At 38.1% G+C, this 22,967-nt stretch overlaps 1 protein-coding gene across 4 annotated transcripts; it reads right to left on the bottom strand.

Annotated features, from left to right (window-relative positions):
* Window positions 1–409: 409 nt before the first annotated feature.
* On the bottom strand, window positions 410–18,319 carry LOC118455384 (protein mono-ADP-ribosyltransferase PARP14-like). Of its 4 annotated transcripts, none has more exons than XM_087836496.1 (14): window positions 18,148–18,319; window positions 17,935–18,083; window positions 10,068–11,582; window positions 9,747–9,983; window positions 9,192–9,416; window positions 9,051–9,105; window positions 8,742–8,888; window positions 4,766–4,828; window positions 4,496–4,681; window positions 4,233–4,409; window positions 3,507–4,121; window positions 2,327–2,463; window positions 1,083–1,263; window positions 410–702 (listed from the first exon to the last, which is right to left on the bottom strand). In XM_087836496.1, the coding sequence occupies exons 1-14, from the start codon at window positions 18,317–18,319 to the stop codon at window positions 410–412; spliced, it is 4,152 nt and encodes a 1,383-aa protein (XP_087692622.1). The 4 variants fall into 4 exon arrangements, with proteins under 4 accessions (XP_087692622.1, XP_087692614.1, XP_087692627.1 ...); XM_087836488.1 differs by having other exon boundaries at window positions 3,507–4,148; window positions 17,935–18,059; XM_087836501.1 differs by having other exon boundaries at window positions 17,935–18,059.
* Between the last annotated feature and the right edge of the window lie 4,648 nt (window positions 18,320–22,967).

The raw sequence follows: 22,967 nt of genomic DNA, 5'->3' as shown, positions 1-22,967 counted from the left end.
CATGTCATATTTCTTCATATTTCATATACTTCGTATATAAGCAGCTTCTGTTTGCATAATTCTTACAGCTTTCAGAACTAAATTATGATAAGATATCCTTTAACACTGAAGAAATAAACTCGTGCTTGCATTAAATATAATTGCTTGTAGTATGAAAAGTGCATTATCTTCTTGTAAGAGAAACCTACCACATAGGTACCCAACAGGGAAATTTAGTTTTGTGTGCAAAACTTTCCTAAATATTTAGTGTAAACTATGACAAAGTTTCTGGGTCCTTTACAAATGTCACTTTTCCACACACTTCCAGTTACTACATAAATCTTTATGTAGTTATAAATATAACTTTAATATTGTTCTTTTTGGATTTTTCAGAAACCTTCATTTTTCCACAGTAGAAAATACTTTTCCCTTAATCTCCTTTGAATGTGATGAGGTAGTCGGGGTATGCTTGGTTGTCATGGAACACAATATACATGGTAGGGTTATCAATTTTGTCCACTGCGCTATCGAAGCGGTTGTGAGGCTGCTGGCTGTTTCGGAGTGGAAGCACCTTCATGGTAGCTTGGCCCTGAGTGAAGACGCCTGTGAGGACTCGGGCAACGAACATTAACCGAGAACCATCAGCAGCTGGCTTGGAGTAGGTGGGCTGGGCTGAGTAGCTGGCGTTTACAGCAAAGTAGGTCCCGTGACCGTGTACAGTTGCTGAATGTAGGAAGAAAAAAAAGGAAATTAGTAATAGGTTATCATAGATAAAACATGGTGACTTCCAACATATATTATGTAAGTATTGTAAGTCTTGCATTTAATATCCTAAGAGTCCTGTTTGTGTCTATAAATGATGGTTAAATACAACCACATTCAAAACTATAAAATACTTGAAGCAGTCTGCAAATGATCAATCTGTCACCACATAACGGTGGACCAATATAGACACAATGTCAGAGTGATCCGAGCTGTAAAGACTTACATGTATATGTAAAACCCTGGTGTATAGGAGGTAATAATTTCTAAGACAACGTCAACACTAGTGATTCGTTTTGAAGCAACAGAAAAATGTTGTCTTGTTCAGTAACAATTATCACCGTTTTGCCCAGCAAAACTCCTGTTGAATCCAGTTGTCATGATGGAGTGGCAGTTTTCCTGAGTCGTCCCGTGGTACAGAGGTTTCTCCGCTGCTCCTCCCTCGTGTGCGTTCTTATCAGAAATGTGCTTCTTCTGGGCTTCATAGGCGCGCCGCAGGTGAACGTTCTGCAAACGTTCAATCTGACAAGAGAGACCGAAACCAAAGGATCAAAGAGATGCCAAACAAAGCAGTGTGGATATTAATTACAACTGATGGCTTAGTTCATGTCTTTATGGTGGTAACCATAAACTGAGGCATGTGTTTCAGGTATGAGAAGTTTAGATTACAGCAGTGAATAATTAATGACTTTCTTACTGCAAAACTGAAAACTTTAGAAACTTAAAAATTAAAATAAAAAAACACTTTACAAACATGATATTTCTCAGGTAGGGTTTGGAGTTTGAATTTTTCATAGCATTTCTGAGCAAATACATTGACATCGGTTCAATGGACCACAGAGCCAGAAACTGCAAATATCCAACATAGACAGATAGATAGATTGATAAAATAAAATAAAATGTATTTATTTTTTAATGTGGCAATTAATTTGTTGATACAATGTGACAGATTTCTGTTTCCTTTAATTTCCTGTTTTTCTTTTATCATTTCGATTTTTTATATAAATTTACTGAATAAATTAATTAAATCAATTCATGTCTTACATGTGGACACAAAAGGAGAGCAGGTATGTGATGATGTTGCAGTTGCCACGGGTTACAAGACATAATCTCTTTACATAGGAAAAAAAGTTCCTAGGGAAAAATATTTTCAATTTTTTTTTTTTTATATTCATTTATTATTATTTTTTAATATTTATGCATTTTAAAGGTTAAATAAAATAATAGGAAATTAAATACTATTTATTGATGTTTAAACAAAAATAATTAATTAAATAAAAAAATAAACAGTATTTATAATAAGTCAGTTAAAAATAAAAATCTAATCTATTTGTTACACCCTTTATGTTATCGAAATATGTAATTAATGACCACATGCACTGTTGATATAAAGTCTGGTGCAGTTAATATTTTAATTAGCTTCTTTCCCTGAATGTTAACATGTATCATGATAGCTGACCAGTTAAGCAGACCACATTACAGCCAGTAATGCTCACCAGTTTGCACTGTAACCACACAATCTACTTTTTCAGCTTGTATGCATGTACTTGTGTATATATGTACTTGTGCGGGAAAAGCCACCAACCTTCATCACAGTTTTGGGGACAGTTCGTTTGAAAGCCTCCTTCACACTCTGATACTCTGCAGAGGAAGTCTCCAGAGAAACCACCTTCATAGTCTCATTGGCAGCCATGGGGTCCCAGTACAGAGGGAAAGTAAAGTCTGAAAAAGAAAACATGTTTGTTATATTTTATTAAGTCAGGTAATGACGCAACAAATGTAGTATACACAAGAGAAGACACAGAAGCAACTGATTTTTTTTTTTGTAGGATGGCGCATGAAAAAAACAAAAACATAACTTGTAAGTGTAGGCTTGGACACAGGGTTTTGGCTTCTGTGGGACACTTAAGTTTTTCTCTAAGTGTGTATTCTTGTTTGTCCTTGTTTTTTTCTCCTGTTCCAAAGTTTTTTCGGTTCATTCGGTTTTGGCATAGGACTTAGCTTAGCTCCTTAGTCTTCTGAATTTCCTGTTTTCCATTACTTTAGTGCTTGCTTGCTTTAACTGATGATACGTTTGTTAAAGCCCCTTTCTATTCCCATTCTGTTCCTTCAGCTGTGTCTCTATGTTTATCTTCTGTCTCTCTGTCACGCTTTCATGTTGTGAGTCTGTCATCTCTTACTTCCTGTTTTACTTTGGTGGTATTTCGTCTCTTGCACTTCGTGTCCAGTTCTTTCCTCTGTCTCATCAATCTTCCCTTGACCTTTGTTGCGTTCTCTCTCAGCTCTTTTCCTCTGTGCCTTGTGTTTTCTAAGAAGTTGAAAAAGTATTTTTTCCTCCTCTGTTTCTTTGTATTTTTAAGAACTTAGCAATAAAGCTGTCATTGACTTTTACACAAAAAATTGGGATTTGGTTCAGTCCAGCCACATATCAGTCTTAACACTGTTTGCTATATTGGTGCCCTTCTGATACCAATCTAACACTCCTTTGCAATGCAATTTGAAATCAGCAGATAAGGAGAGACTTTAATATTTTTAATATTGATATTTCAACATTTCCTGTTTCAAAACTATTTACTGTTACTGTCGTTCCTATAGTGACTTTTGCAACTATTTTTACTACAAGTACATTTTTTAATAGTTTTTTAGTATAATTATTTCTTTCAAAACCTTAACATTTGTTTATTGAAGTTTGTATTACTCTCAAGCATCAAACTCCAGTATCAGTCGGGTCATTTTTGTAACATCTCTGAGAACTATCTACTCACCTGGAAGATTCTCAAGTCGTTTCAGCTTTGTCGTCTGCCTGCTCAGTGGTCGTGTGGCCACCATAGCCTGTACATCAACCTCCCATATAAGTCCCTGTGCATCTGTTATACCTTCTGTTAATTCGTTGCTTTCCAATTGGTGATTAGCTGATTTGGGAAGTCTTTCCCAGTTACCGTGATTTGCCAGGATGCACCAAACCACTCTGTTGTAAACATCCTCCTCCTCCCTCACTCTCACCTCTCTAGCAAGGTTCATGTACTGACACTGATTCATTTTCTGCATCACCCGGGTGACCCCGTTCTTTAGTCCGCTCACTGTTAGGGCGCCAGACTGATCAGTTTGCACAAATAAACCCTCAGCCTCCACCAGATCCTTCAGCTCCATCATGTCATCCTGGCTGAGGAGTTCCAGTTCCTCCTTTGAGAAGGTTTTACTGGAGCACTGTGTGTGATATTGATGCTTTAGCTTTTCCATGGCATTGTCAATGTCGGATATGGAAAGACCCAGGAACGTGAAGACAGACTGCTGACTTGTAGAGCTGATTTGGAGACTGCTGAGGTATGCACTCACAAAAGGAGCAGACTGTTGTTGCTGTTGTTGTTCTTGAAATGACACTGGAAGGTGGATCAAACAAATCAGTAAAATAATTTTTAATCTGCTTTTATTTTAAAAATCACTACACTAAATAACCACACAAGATGGCACTTTGTGAATATTTCTGTCACCTCTGTTGATGACAGCTGGGGAATACATCTGCATCGCTTCCTCTTTAAAAGCCAAGAAGACATCAATGTTAATCAGGATGAGGCGGATGTCGGTGAGGCTGTTCATTGATGATGTAGAAGACTTGATCACTCGAAGGATGGCACCTGCCACAACAGTAGGGTCCAGTTCGCCAGCACCTGCAGAAACACCACTTGCATTTAGGGGTGTGTGTGTGTTTGTGTGTGTAGCACAACAAGACTTGAATGCCAAACAAAATACGTACCAGCAAAGATGGCAGGAATTGCCACTGAGCTGTATTTATACGACTCACAATAGTAAATGACATTACACACAAGTTGGATGAAGTCCAAGTTGTAGACTTCATCCCTTTGTCCACATACATGAAAAATAGCTTTACAGGGGAAGTTTCCAGACTGGGTCACAAATATTTTTCCTCGTTCCACGTATGCTGCACAGAAAGTGACAAAATAAGCATGAGTGAGAGGCAGATAAGTAAGATGAGAAGATAAGTAGCAACTTCTCTATTTCTCACCTGCTTTCAGTTCTGCTTCCACCTCTGGTCCAGCTACAGTTAAGATATCTTTGCATACCCCATCTGTAGAAGAAGAAGAGAAAAAGAACAAAAAAATAATGAATAATTAAATCTGGACCCGCTAACTGCCCTGCATGTATTTTTACAAGGGGTGGGATTTTAATGCATTGATTGCAATTAATTAATTAGAAAAAAAATTAACGCATTAAAAAAAAGCGCTTTTAATCACACTTTGCATTCCAAGCAAAGGGGAACTTTTGTCAATGCTCGTTTTCCTGGTATACTGATTACACTAGTGATGGTAAATTTGATTCTTTTTACTGAATCGAGTTTTAATGAGTCACTCACCAAAGTGAATCGGGTTTTTTGAGTCTTTGATTCACTGAGTCAGTTGACCAGAGATTGCAAAAAATGTACATTTTCACTCAAACTTAATTTGTTTCTCTTTTCATGTAAATCCTACTGCTAAGATGAATGATTCTAAAAAAAAACAACTATTTTATAGAGCAAAAAAGAGCAAAAACATTTCTAAAATTAAGCAATTTCCTATCAAAATTGCTTAATAAACATTTATTTTGTTTATTTGTATTTTATTAGTATTTTCCTTAAATGTGTCAAATATATATTTTCTCATCTAAATGTCCACTGAGCTGTGAGCCAGGGGGCGGTAATGCGCCTTAACATTGGTTGCCAACCAAGAAGAAGAAGAAGCTGTGAGCCAGGAGGGAGGGAGTGAGTGAGTCCTGAGTGATTCGCTTACGCTTACTATTCAGCACAGGAAGGGAGGGGGTGAGTAGCTCAAATGTGCTGTTAGCATGTTAGCAGAGCGATGGTACTGTGAACCGAGGAGCTATTTTGTTGATGTGAGCTTCTACTCAGGGTTTTTTCTTCCAGTTCAGAGCAGAAATGCTTTTGTTAAGAAACTGGCTGTTGTTCCCCCCCCACCACACCACACACACACACACAATTTTAATTATAAGCTAGATATATTTCTACTAATGGAATTAGTTTGCTAACAGCAACAGGGATGAGTCAGTGAGTCAGTTGGGCTTGTGAATCATGATTCACGAGTCAGTGAAGTGATTCTCGAGTATTGAACGATTCGTTCACGAATCGAACATCACTAGATTACACTGATGCACACATCAGAGGTAAAAAGAATCAGAATAAAGTGACTTGCTGTGACTGATCGGAGGCAAATTTAATTTCAAAAGACTACCTGACGGAAGCCTTGATAAAAGCATGGTTTTATGCAAACTGTGCAAAAAGGAGTTTGCGTACCATGAAGCACTTCAACTTTACGGTACCATCTAATTGCAAAACATGTTGCAGCAAGCACGAAACTGTGGGAGCTGTTAGCTCTAGCAGTTCGAATACCAACAAAAGGTGTCGGCAGCCCAAATGTGATGAAATGACTGGCTTAAGGACCAAAATTAGCAAGTCATCATTGGACAAACTTACAAATTCTCTTGCAAAATGGATTACTCTGGACTGTAGAACACTATCAGTGGTAGAAGATAGGGGTTAGAAAATGTGCTACAGTTAGCGTCAGGTGATCCAACTTCACAGCTGCCGTGCCGAACGGCTATTTCAAGTAAAATTCAACAGCTTTATGACACTGAAAAGCAAGCAAAATTAGATGCATTGGAAACAGCCCTGCTAATATGGAGGAACTACACCAGAAGCAAACAAGACAGCAACAGAAAGTGTCACTCATACAGGATGTTTCCACATGGTGGAATTCAAAGCTGGATATAGTTTCTCATCTACTTGCTTATATTATATTTGGGCCGAATGGACCTGGTGTCCCTCCATCTGACTTGGGTCCTCTTACATCCTGTGTCAAACCAATTGTCACCAACCTTGGAGTAAAATTTGACACAGCTCTTAAAATGGACAAACAAGTAAATACAGTTGTGAGAAAAAGCTTTTTTCAGTTGAGGCAGGTCTCTAAAGTTAAACCTTTTATTTCTTTTCGTGACTTGGAGAGAGTTTGGCATGCATTTGTGACCACTCGCCTTGATTATTGTAATGGACTTTATATTGGTATTGAGCAGGCTTCACTATCACGCTTGCAAATGGTCCAGAATGCTGCTGCTCGCCTGTTGACAGGGACACGCAAACGTGAGCACATTACCCTTGTTCTTGCCTCCTTACACTGGTTGCCTGTCCATTTTAGAATTCATTTTAAAATTTTATTGCTTGCTTTTTAAATTTTAAATGGCCTGGCTCCTTCTTACCTGTCAGACCTTCTACACCGATACACTCCATAAAGGTCTCTCAGATCATCTGTCCAGTCACACCTTGCTGTCCCCATGTCGAAACTGAAACACCGAGGGGACCGAGCTTTCGCTGTTGTGGCCCCCAAACTATGGAACAAACTGCCCCTCCATATTAGGTTGGCCCCAACACTTGAAATGTTTAAATCACTTTTAAAAACACACCTTTTTTCAAAGGCTTTTTAGGAGTATTACCAGAGTCAGTTTGTAGTCAGCTGTTGGTCACTCTTAATCCTTTCATTTTGTTAATCTTATTCATTGTATATCTTATTGTTTATTTTACTCATGTTTTAATATTTAATATATACACTGATTTATTTATCTTCTTTTTCATTTATGTATTTATTTTATTTATATTAATTTTATTGTATGCTTAATGTATGGTTTTTAACTGCTATCTCTGTTTTATTATTGGAAAGAACTTTGGTCAACTTTGTTGTTTTTAAAGTGCTATATAAATAAAGTTGGATTGGATAAAGAATCTGTTTTTGCTGCTTTAGACAAACAAAAGCACAAGCTAGTCATTTTAACTCCATCAAAGCTGGTAAAACTCCAAAGGCAATTAAATGGCATTAAACGAGATTAGATGATTACAAATCCTATAATAAATTTGATTAATTAATTAATTAAGTTCATTGAGCCCCACCCCTAATTTTTTACATCAGTTTAATTGCAATCCACCAAATAGCTGTAGACAACATGCACATTGCAGATACATGTTGTGTAATATCAGACATTCTTCCTTAGTTTTGCTTCCTGCTTACAGTGACTCATCAAGCAACATGATTTGTTTCTATTTCCGAATCAAATCACAAGCATTTATGGGAAATGATACTTTAGAAGTTAAAGGGTAATCCCCATCAACTTTTTTTTGGCTGGAAATCATGAATTGCTTATGGCCAGTTGATTTGACAGGCAGCATACCAGTTCATCTCTGTTTACCTGCCCAACTGTTACTGACTCAGTTTGTTCTTTTGCCTTGTTCTCCTGTTTGTCTTCAACAATGCCCATAAATCTCTGCTTTGCATTTTGTCATCCACCAAACTTGTTCCGACTGAATTTGCCTGGTCAGCACTTGCACAAAAATATTAAACTACAACCATGTACGAGATTTAAAATACAAGTAAGTATTTGATCTTAAAATAAGTGGCCTGCTGATAATACTAGATGAAAACTTGGATGGTAAAAATGGTAAATGGCCTGTATTTGTATAGCGCTTTACTAGTCCCTAAGGACCCCAAAGTGCTTTACACATTCAGTCATCCACCCATTCACACACTGGTGATGGCAAGCTACATTGTAGCCACAGCCACCCTGGGGCGCACCGGCAGAGGCGAGGCTGCCGGACACTGGCGCCACCGGACCCTCTGACCACCACCAGTAGGCAAGACACTTGGGTCAAGTGTCTTGCCCAAGGACACAACGATCGAGACTGTCAGAGCCGGGGCTCGAACCAGCAACCTTCTGATTACAAGGCGAACTCCCAACTCTTGAGCCACGATCGCCCCTAGGATCTTCAAAGATCATGTTTAAAAAGACATCCCCATTTCTGAGCAAACATTCATGAACATGTGTTTACCTTTGAAATTCGTAGAGAGCTATGCCACCATTGTGGCTAAAAAAATGATGTCACAGTTACAACATGATCCTCCTGCTCACTATGCTATGCACTTGTGTGCATCCTCAGTTTCACTTACCAAGGATAAAATTTTGGAAGTCTGTTGTGTTCACTACAACATCTGTAGTTTCATTGGTTATGTCACCAAACACCACATGTAGTTTAACCCCACTTTCCACTGTCATGGTTATGTCATCCAAGTCACTGGTGAGGGACCTGAAGATTGCTTAGAGGAAGAACACCACACATTAGCTATTGTTTGATATTTAATCTGATAACTGAGGGTACTAATGAAGATGGTAAAATATGGCACAGGCTAAATGCTTTTTATCTGCTCACTATGCATTAATGTCACATAATAAAGACAGTCTGAGTAGTGCTAGTTTACCTTGGCCTCCCTGGTTCATATTTAAGCTGAGCTGTCTGTAGACATCGTGGTAGCACTGTAGATAAAAACACAGATATAACACAATAAATAATTGATGCCTGCATGTTACAGATCAGATACAGGCCATCAAGTAAGGGTTACCTCCTCAGAATCAGGGTAACCAGGTTTAATGACAATGTGGACGTTTGTAAGAGAGCCAGAGGATGCAGATAATCCAAACTGGTGAATGATGTCAGTCAACACTTGAATTGCTTCTCTCAGTGGGTAGTTTAAAACAATTCCTGGCCCAATGATTGGAATGGCCACTGAACCAAAATTCTGCCGTACACAAAGCTCCAGACACTTCTTCAAACCATTACCAAGAGCCTGCAAATCAAAAGTTACATATTTTTAACTATGTTTTCAAACTTAACTCTTGGATTGCACACTGCAACTGAGCACACAACGAAAACCTTGAGGCTGCACAAAAAACGTAAATTTGTTTGCATAAGTCCTGGCTTGGAGTTTGTGGTATATAACATCAAGTTATTCCAACCTTTCAACTATACACAGCAATGAGATTTATTTAATTTCATAAAACTTTACTATTCCCAAAGGAAATTCATTGATGCATTTCATTGGTTTCCTGAAAGTAAATTAAATATGAAGTAGCTCTTATCCATCACTAGAAGTGTTAATAAAAGTCCTTAATTTTACCTGAACACTCTTTCCTCTTACTCCGTCCCAAGGCAAGCACTCAATGAAGAAAATCTTGGAGCAGCCCAGAGATGGAGGTGCATCAACCAGCTGAACATCACCAGGGGCGAGGGCACAACTGCCTAAGACTGAATCAAACTTTAACTTTAATACATTCCCAGCTTTGGCCAACAAACTCTTGCCAATATTTGTCGAAGTCAGCTGCTTATTGAGCATGGGGACCACCAGAACATTTGCCTGCAGAAATAATATTGAATAACATGAATGCTGATATTTTATTTTGGGATTATGGGAAATAGAATTGAATGGAAATAATCAAACCTGTTCATTTTCTAAACTGCTGAGTTTGATCTTCAGGTTTGTTGTGTTGATTGCAGAGTTTCCAATTGTGCTGTACATGCTGCTGCTGTAGCTGAGAGATCTAGGTGTATCACTGCGTCTGCTGGTGTTTCGTGGTCTTTGCACGTTTCGGGTGGCTGCAGTTTGCTTATCTCGGATAATGACGTGACAGGAACCCTCTATCAGCTCTTTAGTCACTTTACCCTCTTCCTGGAAGTACTGCTGAGCCCCTGGTCCATCTAGAGTCAAAGTGTCTACTATAACACTGTCTAGAGTTGATGTTAGGGCCTCCTTGGCCTCCTGAACATGACATCGAGGACCAGACACAAACACACAAGGATTTGGAAAATGTGAGGCTTGTAAGGTCACCTTGGTCTGCTTCATGCCAATCAAGTCTAGGATTTTATCAAAACAGTAGACAGTGTCATGATGAAGCAGATTGATGGTTTCTTGAGTTGAAACTTGATTCAACTGGAAGTCATGAAGAACTTGATTGAGCTTGGCCACATTTTCACTGAAGCCCACCAGTTGGACTTTGGTTGTTGAGGTTCCCCTGGCGCCTGGCATGTAGCTGATGTCCACTCTGAACTCTCTACTGTTTGCCTCGTTCTTGGCTTTCGTCAGAATTTCTTTCAACCTGTTAAGATCTATTGCACCCTGCAGCTGCACAGTGGTCACTTCAAAGTCTCTCATTACTGCTGCCTCAGCCTCATTCAGAGCATCAGAGGACAAACTGGACAGAACCAGATCTGAACCCACCTCAAAGAAAACAGGGTTTCTGAGGCTCTGCTGGAAGCGAGTTTGGTATTTTGGGATGGCATCACTGGTCTTCATGAAGGTTAGCAGAGCTGTAGGGAAATATACGCTCTTCTCCTTTATGTCCTTAATCAGTTCATCCAGTTTTGCAGCTCCTGACTGCACCTCTTTGTCAGGGCCCTCCAAAGTGATCATGGCACTACCTCTGATGATTGTAACCTCTGGACAATTAGCACGCATTTCTCGATTGAACTCTTCTTCTATGAGCTTGAACTTCTTCTCCACAATCGGCACTTCCTTTTTGGTGGGTAGGCTTTTTTCCAAAATTGCAATCTTCTCCTTCATGACATCAACCTCTCCCACAACCACAGCATAGCCACTCTCTGTGTAAACTTTGATATCATCTGTCTTAAAGGACCGGTCCTGCAGTACCATTTTCATCTGTTTTGGCTCAAGCACATGATAGCAGTTGTAGGTCTCGGTGAGCCGAATGAAGACCTGATTCACCTGATACTCCCATTTCTCTGCAGAACCACCAAATCCTCCTCCTGGCCCCTTGTCAACCTCGCCTCTAACCAAAACCTCCTCTTCATCAAAATTTAGCTCCACTGTGCAGCCGATTGACAACAGTTGTTTTTCAAAAATTTTGTATGCTTTACAGTTGTCTCTCAGGAAAAACAGCAGGAAAACATCTATCCTGAAAGTCTTCTCAATACCATTTAGGTTTGGGTTTGTAGAGCTCTGAAAGAAGAGAAGAAATCAAACAAATCTGTCAATTTATGCTATAAGATAGTCTACTTATCATGAACAATTGGAGTGTACCACATAGGCCTGGGCAGTAAATCAAAAACGAATCACAACCTTCATTCAAAAACTCTAATCAATGTACATAAAAAAAATGTTGATTTCACAGCAGTTTTCAGTTGTACTGATTCATAGAGTCCTTTCTGTTATGTAAATAAAAACACATAAAATTAATATTTCTCTGTATATGTTTTTGTTTTTTGTTGTTATGTCTGACTATGACACTGTGTTAGAACAGAAATATGCTACAGTCGAGTTTCTAAAACAGTTTCGATATTGTGTACAATGTAAATGAAAGCAGAATACAATGGTTTGTGAATCAGTTAAAACACGACGTTGTCCAAGTGTCCATGGATTCCACAAAGAATTTAAAATTTTGTTTACTGGCCAGACTCCTTCAAGCTGATAGGAAGGAAACAGTAACTCAAATAACATCACAACATTACAATCAAAAATTAACAGCAAAGATTTAAAACAAACAGCACTGACGTCTTACTTGGTACTATCAAAGTGTACCTAATAAAGTGTCCAGTGAGAGTGTTACCATCTGGCTTTTTATGACCTATGTTTTAAAAAAACACTATCTTTGATTGTATGGAGGTGGAGTAACATACATGGCATTGGTTACTTGCTTGTCTCGTCTTGTCAATTACAGTCAATTGTGCCTCCCTTATGTGTGTAGTTTCCTCGTTCCCCTCTGTGCATTTACAGTGTGTGTTCTCTTGTGTTCGTTACTGGATCGTCTACGTTATTTCTAGTGATAGGAATAACGTTACTAACACCGTTACATTTTTTCAGTAACGAGTAAACTAGTTACTATTTCTATCGTTACCATGCCGTTACCATTACTAACAGAAAAGTGCGGTGCAGTGCGTTACTATTTTTCCACAAACAGGCGGTCGAAGCTGTGTTCAGCAGACAATCACTTTTTGGCACAACACCTGGAGCTAAGGGGCTCAATCACATGAGTGCAGCTGTTTGACTGAGGAAGAATAAAGTAGTTGTGGTAAGCCAGTCACATGACCACTTCAAGATGACAAAGCAACAAGGTGATATATACCAGTTTTTAAATTGTGTTGATAGGCCAGTAAAACCAGAGTCATGATAAACAATATATACGTGGCGTTTTTTCCTGAATAGTTTTGTCACGTTTACTGTCTAAGGACAGAGCTAGCAAGCGCTCTCTGCTTATGAGTAGAGATGGCACGATACCACTTTTTATGTCTGATACCAATATCATAAATTTGGATATCGGCCGATACCGATATGAATCCGATTGTCACGGGTTGCCAGGGCAAGCCGTGTGTGAATTATTAACGGACCTAAGATGCAGACTGCTTAAGTTGTGAGCGAGCTTTATTAACAAAAGGGTGAAACAAACAGGGACGAGGTGAACGAAAACCAAAACTTAAGAGTAACCTAAACTGGGAAAAGCTAAGCAAAACCAAACATGAAACCTTGAGACCTGAACCAGAGATGCGGGGAAAATGCACAGGAAAATGGAGGGGAACAACACAGACGAACCAGCAACTACTAAGACAGAAGACACAACTTAAATACACTCAGAGAAACACAGGGAGATTACACACAGGTGGGGGACACAGCTGGGAGTGATTAACGTGACGAGACAAGGGAGGCAAACTGAAAACACACACATAAGACGCAGACCTTCACAATAAAACAGGAAACACATACACGTAATGACACAACACACAAACTTAACACAGGCTGTGTCCCATTTCAGGGTCTGCACGCTTGAAGTACGCGCACTACGCGTACTACGTACGGTGCGTACTATAAGTACGAGAAGTGCGGAAGTGAGAGGCTTGTGAAATGGGACGGTATATGCTTCGTTGCGCTGTTCAGGTTGCCTAGCAACCATGATACTAACCGCGAGACACGTTACATACAGCTTTGTTTGACAGAAATGAAGGAGAAAATTGTTTTGTTGGTCAATCATTTTTGTCATGACATCACTTTGATTAGTTGAGTATCTGAGGCTGAGACCACAGGACTGTAAAACATGATTGTTGGGCTTCATTTCTGTACTGAACAGTCTTTTAAGATTAGCTAGTAAATAATAATTAGTTAATGTTGTTCATGAGACTAAAGTCATCTCACTATGGTAATGTAAATATAATATGGCCAATATTATAGTATTGTCAGATTATTATGATTGATATATACATATATATATATTTTTTATATATATAATCTATATCACTGACTTTCAGCTTGTTGTGTTTGTGGATATATGACTGACTTTAATTATCCATAAAATCATCAGATTCTCTGTAAGATTAAGGTCGACTATATGTATATTTAGAAGTACACAGCAAATTCAAAAGTGTTAAATGTTTTGGTGTTAGTAGTCTTAGAGTTAATTTTACTCTAAGTAGAGTCACATTCTTGTAATGTAACTCTGAGGTGTAAAATGATAGTAGTTAAAATCGAGTGTTAAAAATGAGTGTTTCTATTTCAAATCTGGAGGTGTTACAATGGAAACATTAACTCTTGACCTCTTAACTCTGAACTCCTACAGGGGCTATGACACCAATAGAGTAAATTCACAGACTCCGCCCCCAGCACGGCTCCAATTGAAGCTGAAGTGAAGCCGTTTCAGAACATTTTGCTCTACATATTTGAGTTGTTTGCCATGCTTGGTAAGTCATTTTTTCAAAGATTGTTTCAATTATTATTATTAGCTTTTACTTCTGTGGCTCTTTGGAGTTGAGACAAAGCTGTGTGAAAGGCATTAGCCATGTTGCTCGCTGATAGCATAATATTCTGTTTTAGCTAGCTGAAAGGTATTGTTTGTGGGCAAATACCACAGCCTTGAAAAAAAGCTTGCATGTGAATTTTCAGTCAAACCTTTGGTCAAATACACTTAAAACAATGTCTAGAATGTGAAATGTTGATATAATGGTGCTACTTGAAGCCTGAAAACGATCTCCCATAAAAAACGAGCAAACAGCAGTAGCAGACGTCCTGACTGGGTTCTACGTTAGTATTTAGATCCCTCCAGAGTTTTGTGCACACGGTTTAGGTAAAAATGAAAAAGGTTGAGGTTTTACATTTAGTTCAGTATTACCTGTTGCCTGTGTCCTTGTCTTTTGGGAAAATACTTTACACAAGTAATGTCTCAAAAAGGATTTCTTTTTTTTTTTTACTGTGCTGCAATTGATTTGTGCCATTAATTAGTGTCAACTAATTTTTATTCACTCTCCACATAGGATATGCTTGTGAAGATGGAATATGGGGGAGAGCAGAAGTGCGTTGAAGTTCCACAAAGTGATGAATGAAGGACATGCATATTGTATTTTGTATTTATTGAAATAAGTGATGAGAATGCTGTTATTTGCATTTACCAGCTCACCTACGTCAGACCTTTTGATAAACGAAATTCTAATGAAAGTGAGAACATGTACACTGTTACATCTTTCAGAAAATGTTTTGAAATTGTGGTGCACAGTTCAGAATAAATGTTTTTCAAAAACCATTGCGTCTTTTTAGTAAATGTTTATTTCCAAAAGAAATTTCTAGAAGTTCAGAACAGTAAAATTCCCGCTTTTTAGAATTAATTAGAAGATAACTCTTACGTAGTTAAACTAAAATACTCTTTGAGAGTTAATATATAAACTCTTAACACCAAGTGTTAAATTATCAACTCCAGAGAGATTTGGTGTTTAACACTAAATCAGAGTTAACATACCAACTCTCCAAAAAGAGTTAAATTAACACTCTCTGGTGTGGACCCATATAGACACTTTAAAAGTGTTGAAATCAAATCTGACAGTGTTAATTTGGACATGCTGGATTTGCTGTGTAGAGGCTTTAAAACCAAGTTAATGCTGTAAGTACAAACATCACTAGTGTCACATAACTTTGCCGACATGTGGCCAACAGCAATGTTTTAATGTTCTTCATTATTAAACATTCGCACATGAATAAGTGACGTCATATCCAGTACTTACTTTTGACAGTTCACTTTTCGGCCGCTCCCTTCTGCCGTATTTTGCGGCAAAATTATCCACACCCACCGCCGCGCTATGAATTGTGGGATATATGGGACTACGAAGCGTGCACCGGACCACGCTTGATATTTGGGGAAATCGACGGCGCATTTGGAGTATGCATTTCAAGTACACTTCGAATTGGGACAGCCGTCGTCGCGTGGCGGTGACGTAACCGCACTTGCATACTTCAAGCGTGCAGACCCTGAAATGGGACACAGCGACAGACTGGGGGACACAGAACATAGAAACATGAAACGTGAAAAAAGGAGAGTACAGAAACCCAGAATAAACAAAACCACAGAATAATAATAAACTAAAACATAAACAGGGAGTCACAGACTCCGGACCATGACACCGATATAGTGTGTGTTTTTAATAAATAAAACTGTTTTTTTTTTAATATCTTGCTGCATTTTGTATAAGTTCAAACCTAAAAAAAACACTAAAGCTATTCTGTTATACCTGTATGCAAAAAATACACTGCACCCAAAATATTTCATTGTTCAGCAATACTGATCAATCTAATAAACTTAAACCTACGCCATCCTCCCTATTCTGGTATTTTAAAGAGTAAGCAACTAACTAATAGGGTTGCAAACTCCCAGCAAAAAAATAAATAAAATAGGGAACCACCCCCCACCTCATGATGCTTAATCGACGTAATCAACTTTAATTTGATGCAGTGTGAAAAAAATGCACAGAAATCAATTATTTTTCAAGAATAATTAAATAGATTCAACATCTTTCTTCAACAGAACTGCAGACTGCACAGATGGTATCTTCCCAAAGGAAAAACTATTATAGCTTACTAGGGTATATTAGACTTAATAGTTACTATATACAGTAATGGACTTCTATGCATTTTACATCAGATTAAAATTTGGGTGTAAGATTCAGATAATTATTTATTAAAAGCTAGACATTTTAAATGAGAATAAGAAAGAAAAGTATGTCTTTGTGCCCCCTTTTCCCTGTTCATGCCCTATCTGCCCCCCTGGCTAAACTTTGCTAGATCCGCCCCTGCACAGTTACCAGCCGTCAGCTACGTACAGCTACGTACAGCTGGTGTACAAAGTAATATATATTACTTTGTACACCAGGATCTTTTTTTATAAAAAAATAAATAAATAAATAAAAATTCTAACAACAGCTTATCAAGCTTAAACGTGCTGCTGTTGTTCAGCTGCTGGTTTTCTCTTTCTGGTGCGAATTGGGCGACAAACAAACAAGAGAGGCGGACACGCGACAGAAAAGCCGATCAGCTGATCATTAATCAGTTTCACTGCTGAAGTAGCAGCAGGAGAGAGAGAAGAGACAGTCGCTCCATATATGGTTGTTAAGCTTAAGGTGGGAATGCTTTACAAACATTCAGATGAACTTACACACTTGCTTTACTTCTCTCTGGGATCACTTCCTCGGAGATGAAATGCCGGGTTGGTAGCAAAGCTCCAAATGCTCAACCAGACCACCAACAGGTCTCGCAGGCCACAGCCGCTCTATCACGTGATGCATACTGCTCCGACGTGCTACGGTTATGAGCCGAGTTATGCCATGTCGCAAGTTTTGTGAGGTGCTTTTTGATATTTAATGGCTGGATTACATTTTTTGTTTCTCTCCGACATCCGATCCAGTAATTTAGGTCAGTATCGGACTGATACCGATAGGTAATATCAGATCGGTCCATCTCTACTCTCAACACACTCAATCAAATGTCAGCAGCTGAAGAGTAAGAGTTTGTTTTATATTCATAGTGACAAATCGGGTAAGACGCTAGCCAGCCAGTTAAGGGGCTTCCAGGCAGGTTGAGAGAAGATCAAATTTAGTCTATATATATATATATATATATATATATATATATATATATATAAACAGTTTTTTTGTTCTTTCATGAATTCCAGGGAATTTACATCTGCCAGTAGAGTTAAATTAAAACACCAGTGTCGTCTGGATTGAAGGACGTCTGGAAAGCTCATTGTTAACACAACAGGGGTATGGTCTGATATTACTATGGCCTGGTATTCACAGGATTGGACCCATGGAGTCAACCGATTATTGATGAGAAAATAATCAATGCTAGAATAAGTGTGGTGTACCTGTGAAAAAAAGAGTACTCTCCTCTGTGGGGGTGTAAATAGTGCCAAACATCAGAGACACGACAGTTAGATAAAAAGGTTAACCCGCTACTCTTAAACTGATTTGGCAACATTATCCGGCTCTGACGCTCAGTTTTTACTGTAACCAAAAGTCATGTCTGAAAGTGCAGTAAACTGTACCCGTGATTGGCTTGGCGATGGCTGGTCAGAGATCTGTGGTGAACTTGTCCGGCTCACGGTCAGCCGCACTTGTCCACTAGGAAGAGTGATGGTGTGAAACTTCCTCTGCAAAACTCTGTCTTGATCTAAAACGAGCATAAACAGAGTCACTGAAACAGCCTGCAATTAAACACAAATATAGGAATACATTTTACAAATAACTGACGGTCCTACCTTCTTTTTCCTTGAAACAGATTTTATAAACGCTTCCTCCGAGTTTTTCAAGATTTCGGCAGTCGCCACCCCCGGACTCTCGCCTTTTCTGAAAGTATCTCCTCACTTTCTCCTTCTCTCTGTCTGTAAAATCAGTGGCTTCAAAAAACAGTGGATACGGATATTCATCCATTTTATCTGCAATTCTACACTAACATGAGAACTTTCAGCCCGTCTAAAACTTGTTGTGCCGCTCTGTGAGTGCCCGTTTTTGTTTCAGTTTCACTTTTAAAGTATCACATCCTCATGTTTACGCTCCCACACCCAGCAATGGGAAAAGTGCGCATTTAAGTCTCAGGGGATTTTTTCAGCTCACCTGCTCTGCAGGTATTTTACAAGGTGTTTCAGCTGTCAGAGTATAACTCTAAATCATATTTATGTCTTAATATGGTTTTGAGAAAGACATTTAACCAGTAATTATGTGAGGTCTGACATTAACTCAAGCTCGAGCTGTTTTCATATTTTCATCTGAAAACATCACAGTAAAATCTGCAGATATGACTTTTACTAAGAAGGAGGTAAATAAGCTCAGGATATTTGTGGCAGTGAATGATTCATGTGATGAGGTCCTTTATGGCCATATGTCATGCAGTGAACAATAGCATACATTACATTGATTCTTTAAACAATGGAGAAGTAGCATCAGTTTGTGAAGATAAAATTGCTGAACAAATTATATAAACATCTTAGATTTTTCTTTCTCAAATAGTTTATTTTAAGAACAAACACAATATATCTAAAAAAAAAATCACAGGGCAAAAAAGCATCACTGATTTAATACATTTTAAAAACACTTTTAAAGTTTCATAAAGCTGCAGGTACTAAACAAACTCAAAATTCCTTGTTATTAACTGCTGAGGAAATTACACATCTTTCACTTTAGTATTAAACACTGCATTTATATGTGTGATCCTATAAATCACCAAATGTTTTAATTTTCACATGAATGTCTGTTTACAGTTACAGATTTTGTCTTGATCTCCAACAGGGTTCTTCCACATTCTCACATGTAGTTTCAAGCAGTAATCTAGAAATATCTAAAGCTCAGGACCCAATCTTTAGTGTCCAACTGAAGTTACCATAAAGTTAAAATTAGCTTAGTTTATTGGTCATTAAGAAATAATTACATGGTTTTTCAACATATGGTTAGAATAACATTATTGAAATGGTCATATTTTACGTGTAAATTGAGAGAAAGTGACCACACATAAATTATATGTTGAACTGTCTCGAAATCAGATCTGTGCCTCTTTAAATATGTCCTTCCCATTCAGCAGCCCCGCTTATTAAGGGGTGGGAAAATCTGCCTCTTCTATTTTCATCTCACTCTGCTGAGTAAGGACCCAGACTGCGCTGTGGCAGAAGCAGTTACACAAAGTAGAACTTGTGCTATCACGAGAAACCACTTTTCTTTGAATTTAAGTTCAGGAATTTAAGCACAGAGACTTTTGAAGATGGATTTATTTGCTGTTTAATGTTGTGTAGTTGAGCAGCTAATTATCCATTTTTTCCTACAGAGTGACTATTTGATTGGCTGCTCAGCCATCTGCTGTGACTGGTTGAATAGTTAATGGTGGAAGAGAGGAAAAACAGACACGCTGTGGAAGAGCCAGAAATTCTAATTAACAATTAAATACACAGTAGTTTATAAACACGCAGAGAGTGAAAAACATGAGTGAAAAAGAAACATGAAGTGCATCATGGGAAGGATTGAGGGTCATCTGCACTGAACATATGCTTTATCAAAAATGGAAGTTTTAAGCCTAATTTAATCTTAACCCACACTACTTTTAAATATCCTAAGAACCAAAAGTAAGCCTGCAGTCTGAGAGCAAAGTGCTCTGTTGGGGTGATACAGTATTATGAGGTCTTTAACATAAGATGGGGCCTGACTGTTCAGAACACTGATGGTAAATCAGTGTTGAAAATGTATTAGCTGTATAGGAAATATTCCCCATGATGAAGCACTAACAGAAGATAATGAGGTAATCTGGATATGCCTTATTATCATTGAAAATAATGGGGCTCGAACCGGCAACCTTCTTATCACAAGGCAAACTGCCAACTCTTGAGCCACGATCGCCCTAACTAGCAATGATAACAATACTTATGTGATGTAACACAAGCTTATAGGGATCATGTTATATGCTTTTCCATGGCATTACATTTGAATTCAACAGTTCGATCTTTCAAATAACGGACAGATATTTGTGAAATCATGATACATTTGTGAATGTATTTTAACAATCTAAATATGCATATGTACAGACAGATACATTTAATAATCATGAAAATTATGTTTCATTACATTACAGTGATTTAACGTTAATTTACATTTGAAATGTGAAGTCAAAGTCTATTTACATAACTTTAATGATATTCTAGAAGAACAGAACATTACTGTAAAATGCACAGTAAAATACCTTCATATTAGGATTTTTTCCTACGGTCGCAGCCATACCCGTGACCTGGTTGTTGTTAGTTCACATTCATTGGCCGATGCTTAGCGGCCGATGTTATTATGTGTCCCAACATCCAATGGCATGTCACATTGTTTTCATGGCCACACCCTCAACCCAGGTGCAGAGGGCTATTTCTGTTCTGAGATTTATATTAATTGCAATTCCTAACTCTACATTTCTTGTTCAAAATTTATAATTAGCACATTGTGGCATGCAAAGGAATCTTAACAAAGAAGCTCACAGAGAGAGATTGAGCTTGTCATCCAACCCCAAGCTGATAGGGGAGTTCTTTATTAAAACACTTGCTGGTGCTACGATGTGCCTCAAGGTTCAACAACAGCACAACAGAAGTCACTCATAGTACAGCACTCCCTCTACAAAACAACAACTGTCAGTGACTCTGAACCACGACATAAACACAACATTCAAGATAACAGTTAAAAGTAACGTAGCCATAAACAATAAAACAAGAACATCTAAGCAGCACATGTCCCAAGGCATGATGGGAGAGAACTAGCTGTTCCCCCAACACGTCACCTAAGTGTTTGACCTAGGTGACATGAAATTTTCAGCAAAATTATAATTCAAATACTCCTTTAATTATTGATTATTCTCATTAATTTTTGATCATTTTATATATTTTTCCATAGTATTACATTTGAATTTAACAGATCATTCTCTCACATAACAGACAAATATTCGTGAAATTATGGTATTTTTACAATCTAAATATGCATATGTACAAAAAAATATATTTAACAAACAAGTAAATTGTGTTTTACTATATTTACAGAGCTGTTACGTTATTTTACCTTTGACATGAAAGATCACAGTCTACTTATGTAAATTTAATGATATCCTAGAAAGACAGTACAAAACTGTAAAATATACAGTAAGATACTTTGACATTACTATTTTTTGGAACAGTGTACACGGCGCTTAAAAAACTGTCAAAAAATGTTTTAGTAGGACTTTAGTAAGCTACAAAGCCGCACGCCACTTTGATGGATTGACGGAGCATTACGGCTGCCGTAGGCAGGAGCCTCACGGAGTAATCTGGGTCCTAAATTCAGTCCGCTTCAGGACCCAAAGTCAAATGACAATTGCAGCGTCACTGAGAGTTAAAACTGCCAATATTCTTTCATCTTCAATAAAATGATCAGTGTTGCTGCTTTACCAGGTGTAACAGCTAAGTTTAACATCCAGGCATCCATGAAAACAGAATGTATTCAATCTAGCGGAGTTAGAAGTTAGCGGGACGAACATGATATACCACGTTCTGACAGAGATTTCTGAAAAAATTAAAACGTACAGCTCTGCTATCACTTCCAACATAAATGAAGACAGAAAACTAAACAGCAGTAACTTTTATAGGGTTACTGAAGTTGGACTAGCTGATCTAAATTGATGTGCTTCACGATCGCTAGCGACACAGTTATGTTAGCATAACATAAACACAGTGAAGCGGGAGGGTGAATGCTAACTTATTTCCACTCAATAAAAGTTAACGTGAGGGTTCCTGATGGTTAAGGAGAAATGCAATCGCATGGCAGGATGCTGTAAATGGACCAAACTTCAGTCAGGAGAACAACTGAGATAATCCATCCACAATACGAGATTAGTCATTAATATACTGCAACAACATTTGAAAAGAGCAGCTGTGAGAGAATTCAACATTAGTGAATCAATAGTACGGAAGTGGAGGAAGCAAGAAGAATGATTTGAGTAAAGTTTTACTTATCTGACTGTTTTGTTTTGCTTAATGCCCCTTATAATCCGGTGCGCCCTATGGTCCGAAAAATATGGTATATGACTTCCCCAGTTAGGTGCGTTTTTTTTATTTTATTTTTATGTTTGAATGATTCAAAGATCTGTGTTAGGTGGTATAAAAAACACAACACAATCCTCTGAAAATGGTCAGAAAAAAAAAAGCAGCCAATGTCCAAAAAGGTCTGGAAAACTATTGTATAGACCGCCCTAAATATTACAAGAAAGAATGGCTACTTGGAAGCAAATTATAAAAAAAAATGAGGGGTAGCTCAAAACTTTTGCACAGCACAGTAATTTTCTCTATTTGAAATAAAAAAAAAATATTAGAATATGAACGAAATGTTACATGTTATAGCATCATTTTAGGATGTTTTCTTTGCACTGGTGTTCTATAGTCCTTATCCAAATGTCTCTGACGCTTTTCCGCTCCTGATGTAGATGGCGGGTCGATGATGGACTTTTTTAAGATTTTATGATGGACTCACAGCTGTCCTGACTCATCCCATCATATAGAAGCCTTTCACCTGCTCCCCCTTCCTGTCTGTTCTT

This window comes from Neolamprologus brichardi, chromosome 3 (genome assembly GCF_056152115.1).
Source record: "Neolamprologus brichardi isolate AB-2024 chromosome 3, ASM5615211v1, whole genome shotgun sequence".
Lineage (NCBI taxonomy): Eukaryota > Metazoa > Chordata > Actinopteri > Cichliformes > Cichlidae > Neolamprologus > Neolamprologus brichardi.
Note: the sequence above shows the minus strand (reverse complement) of the source record. Positions and strands in the feature narration are given on the sequence as shown.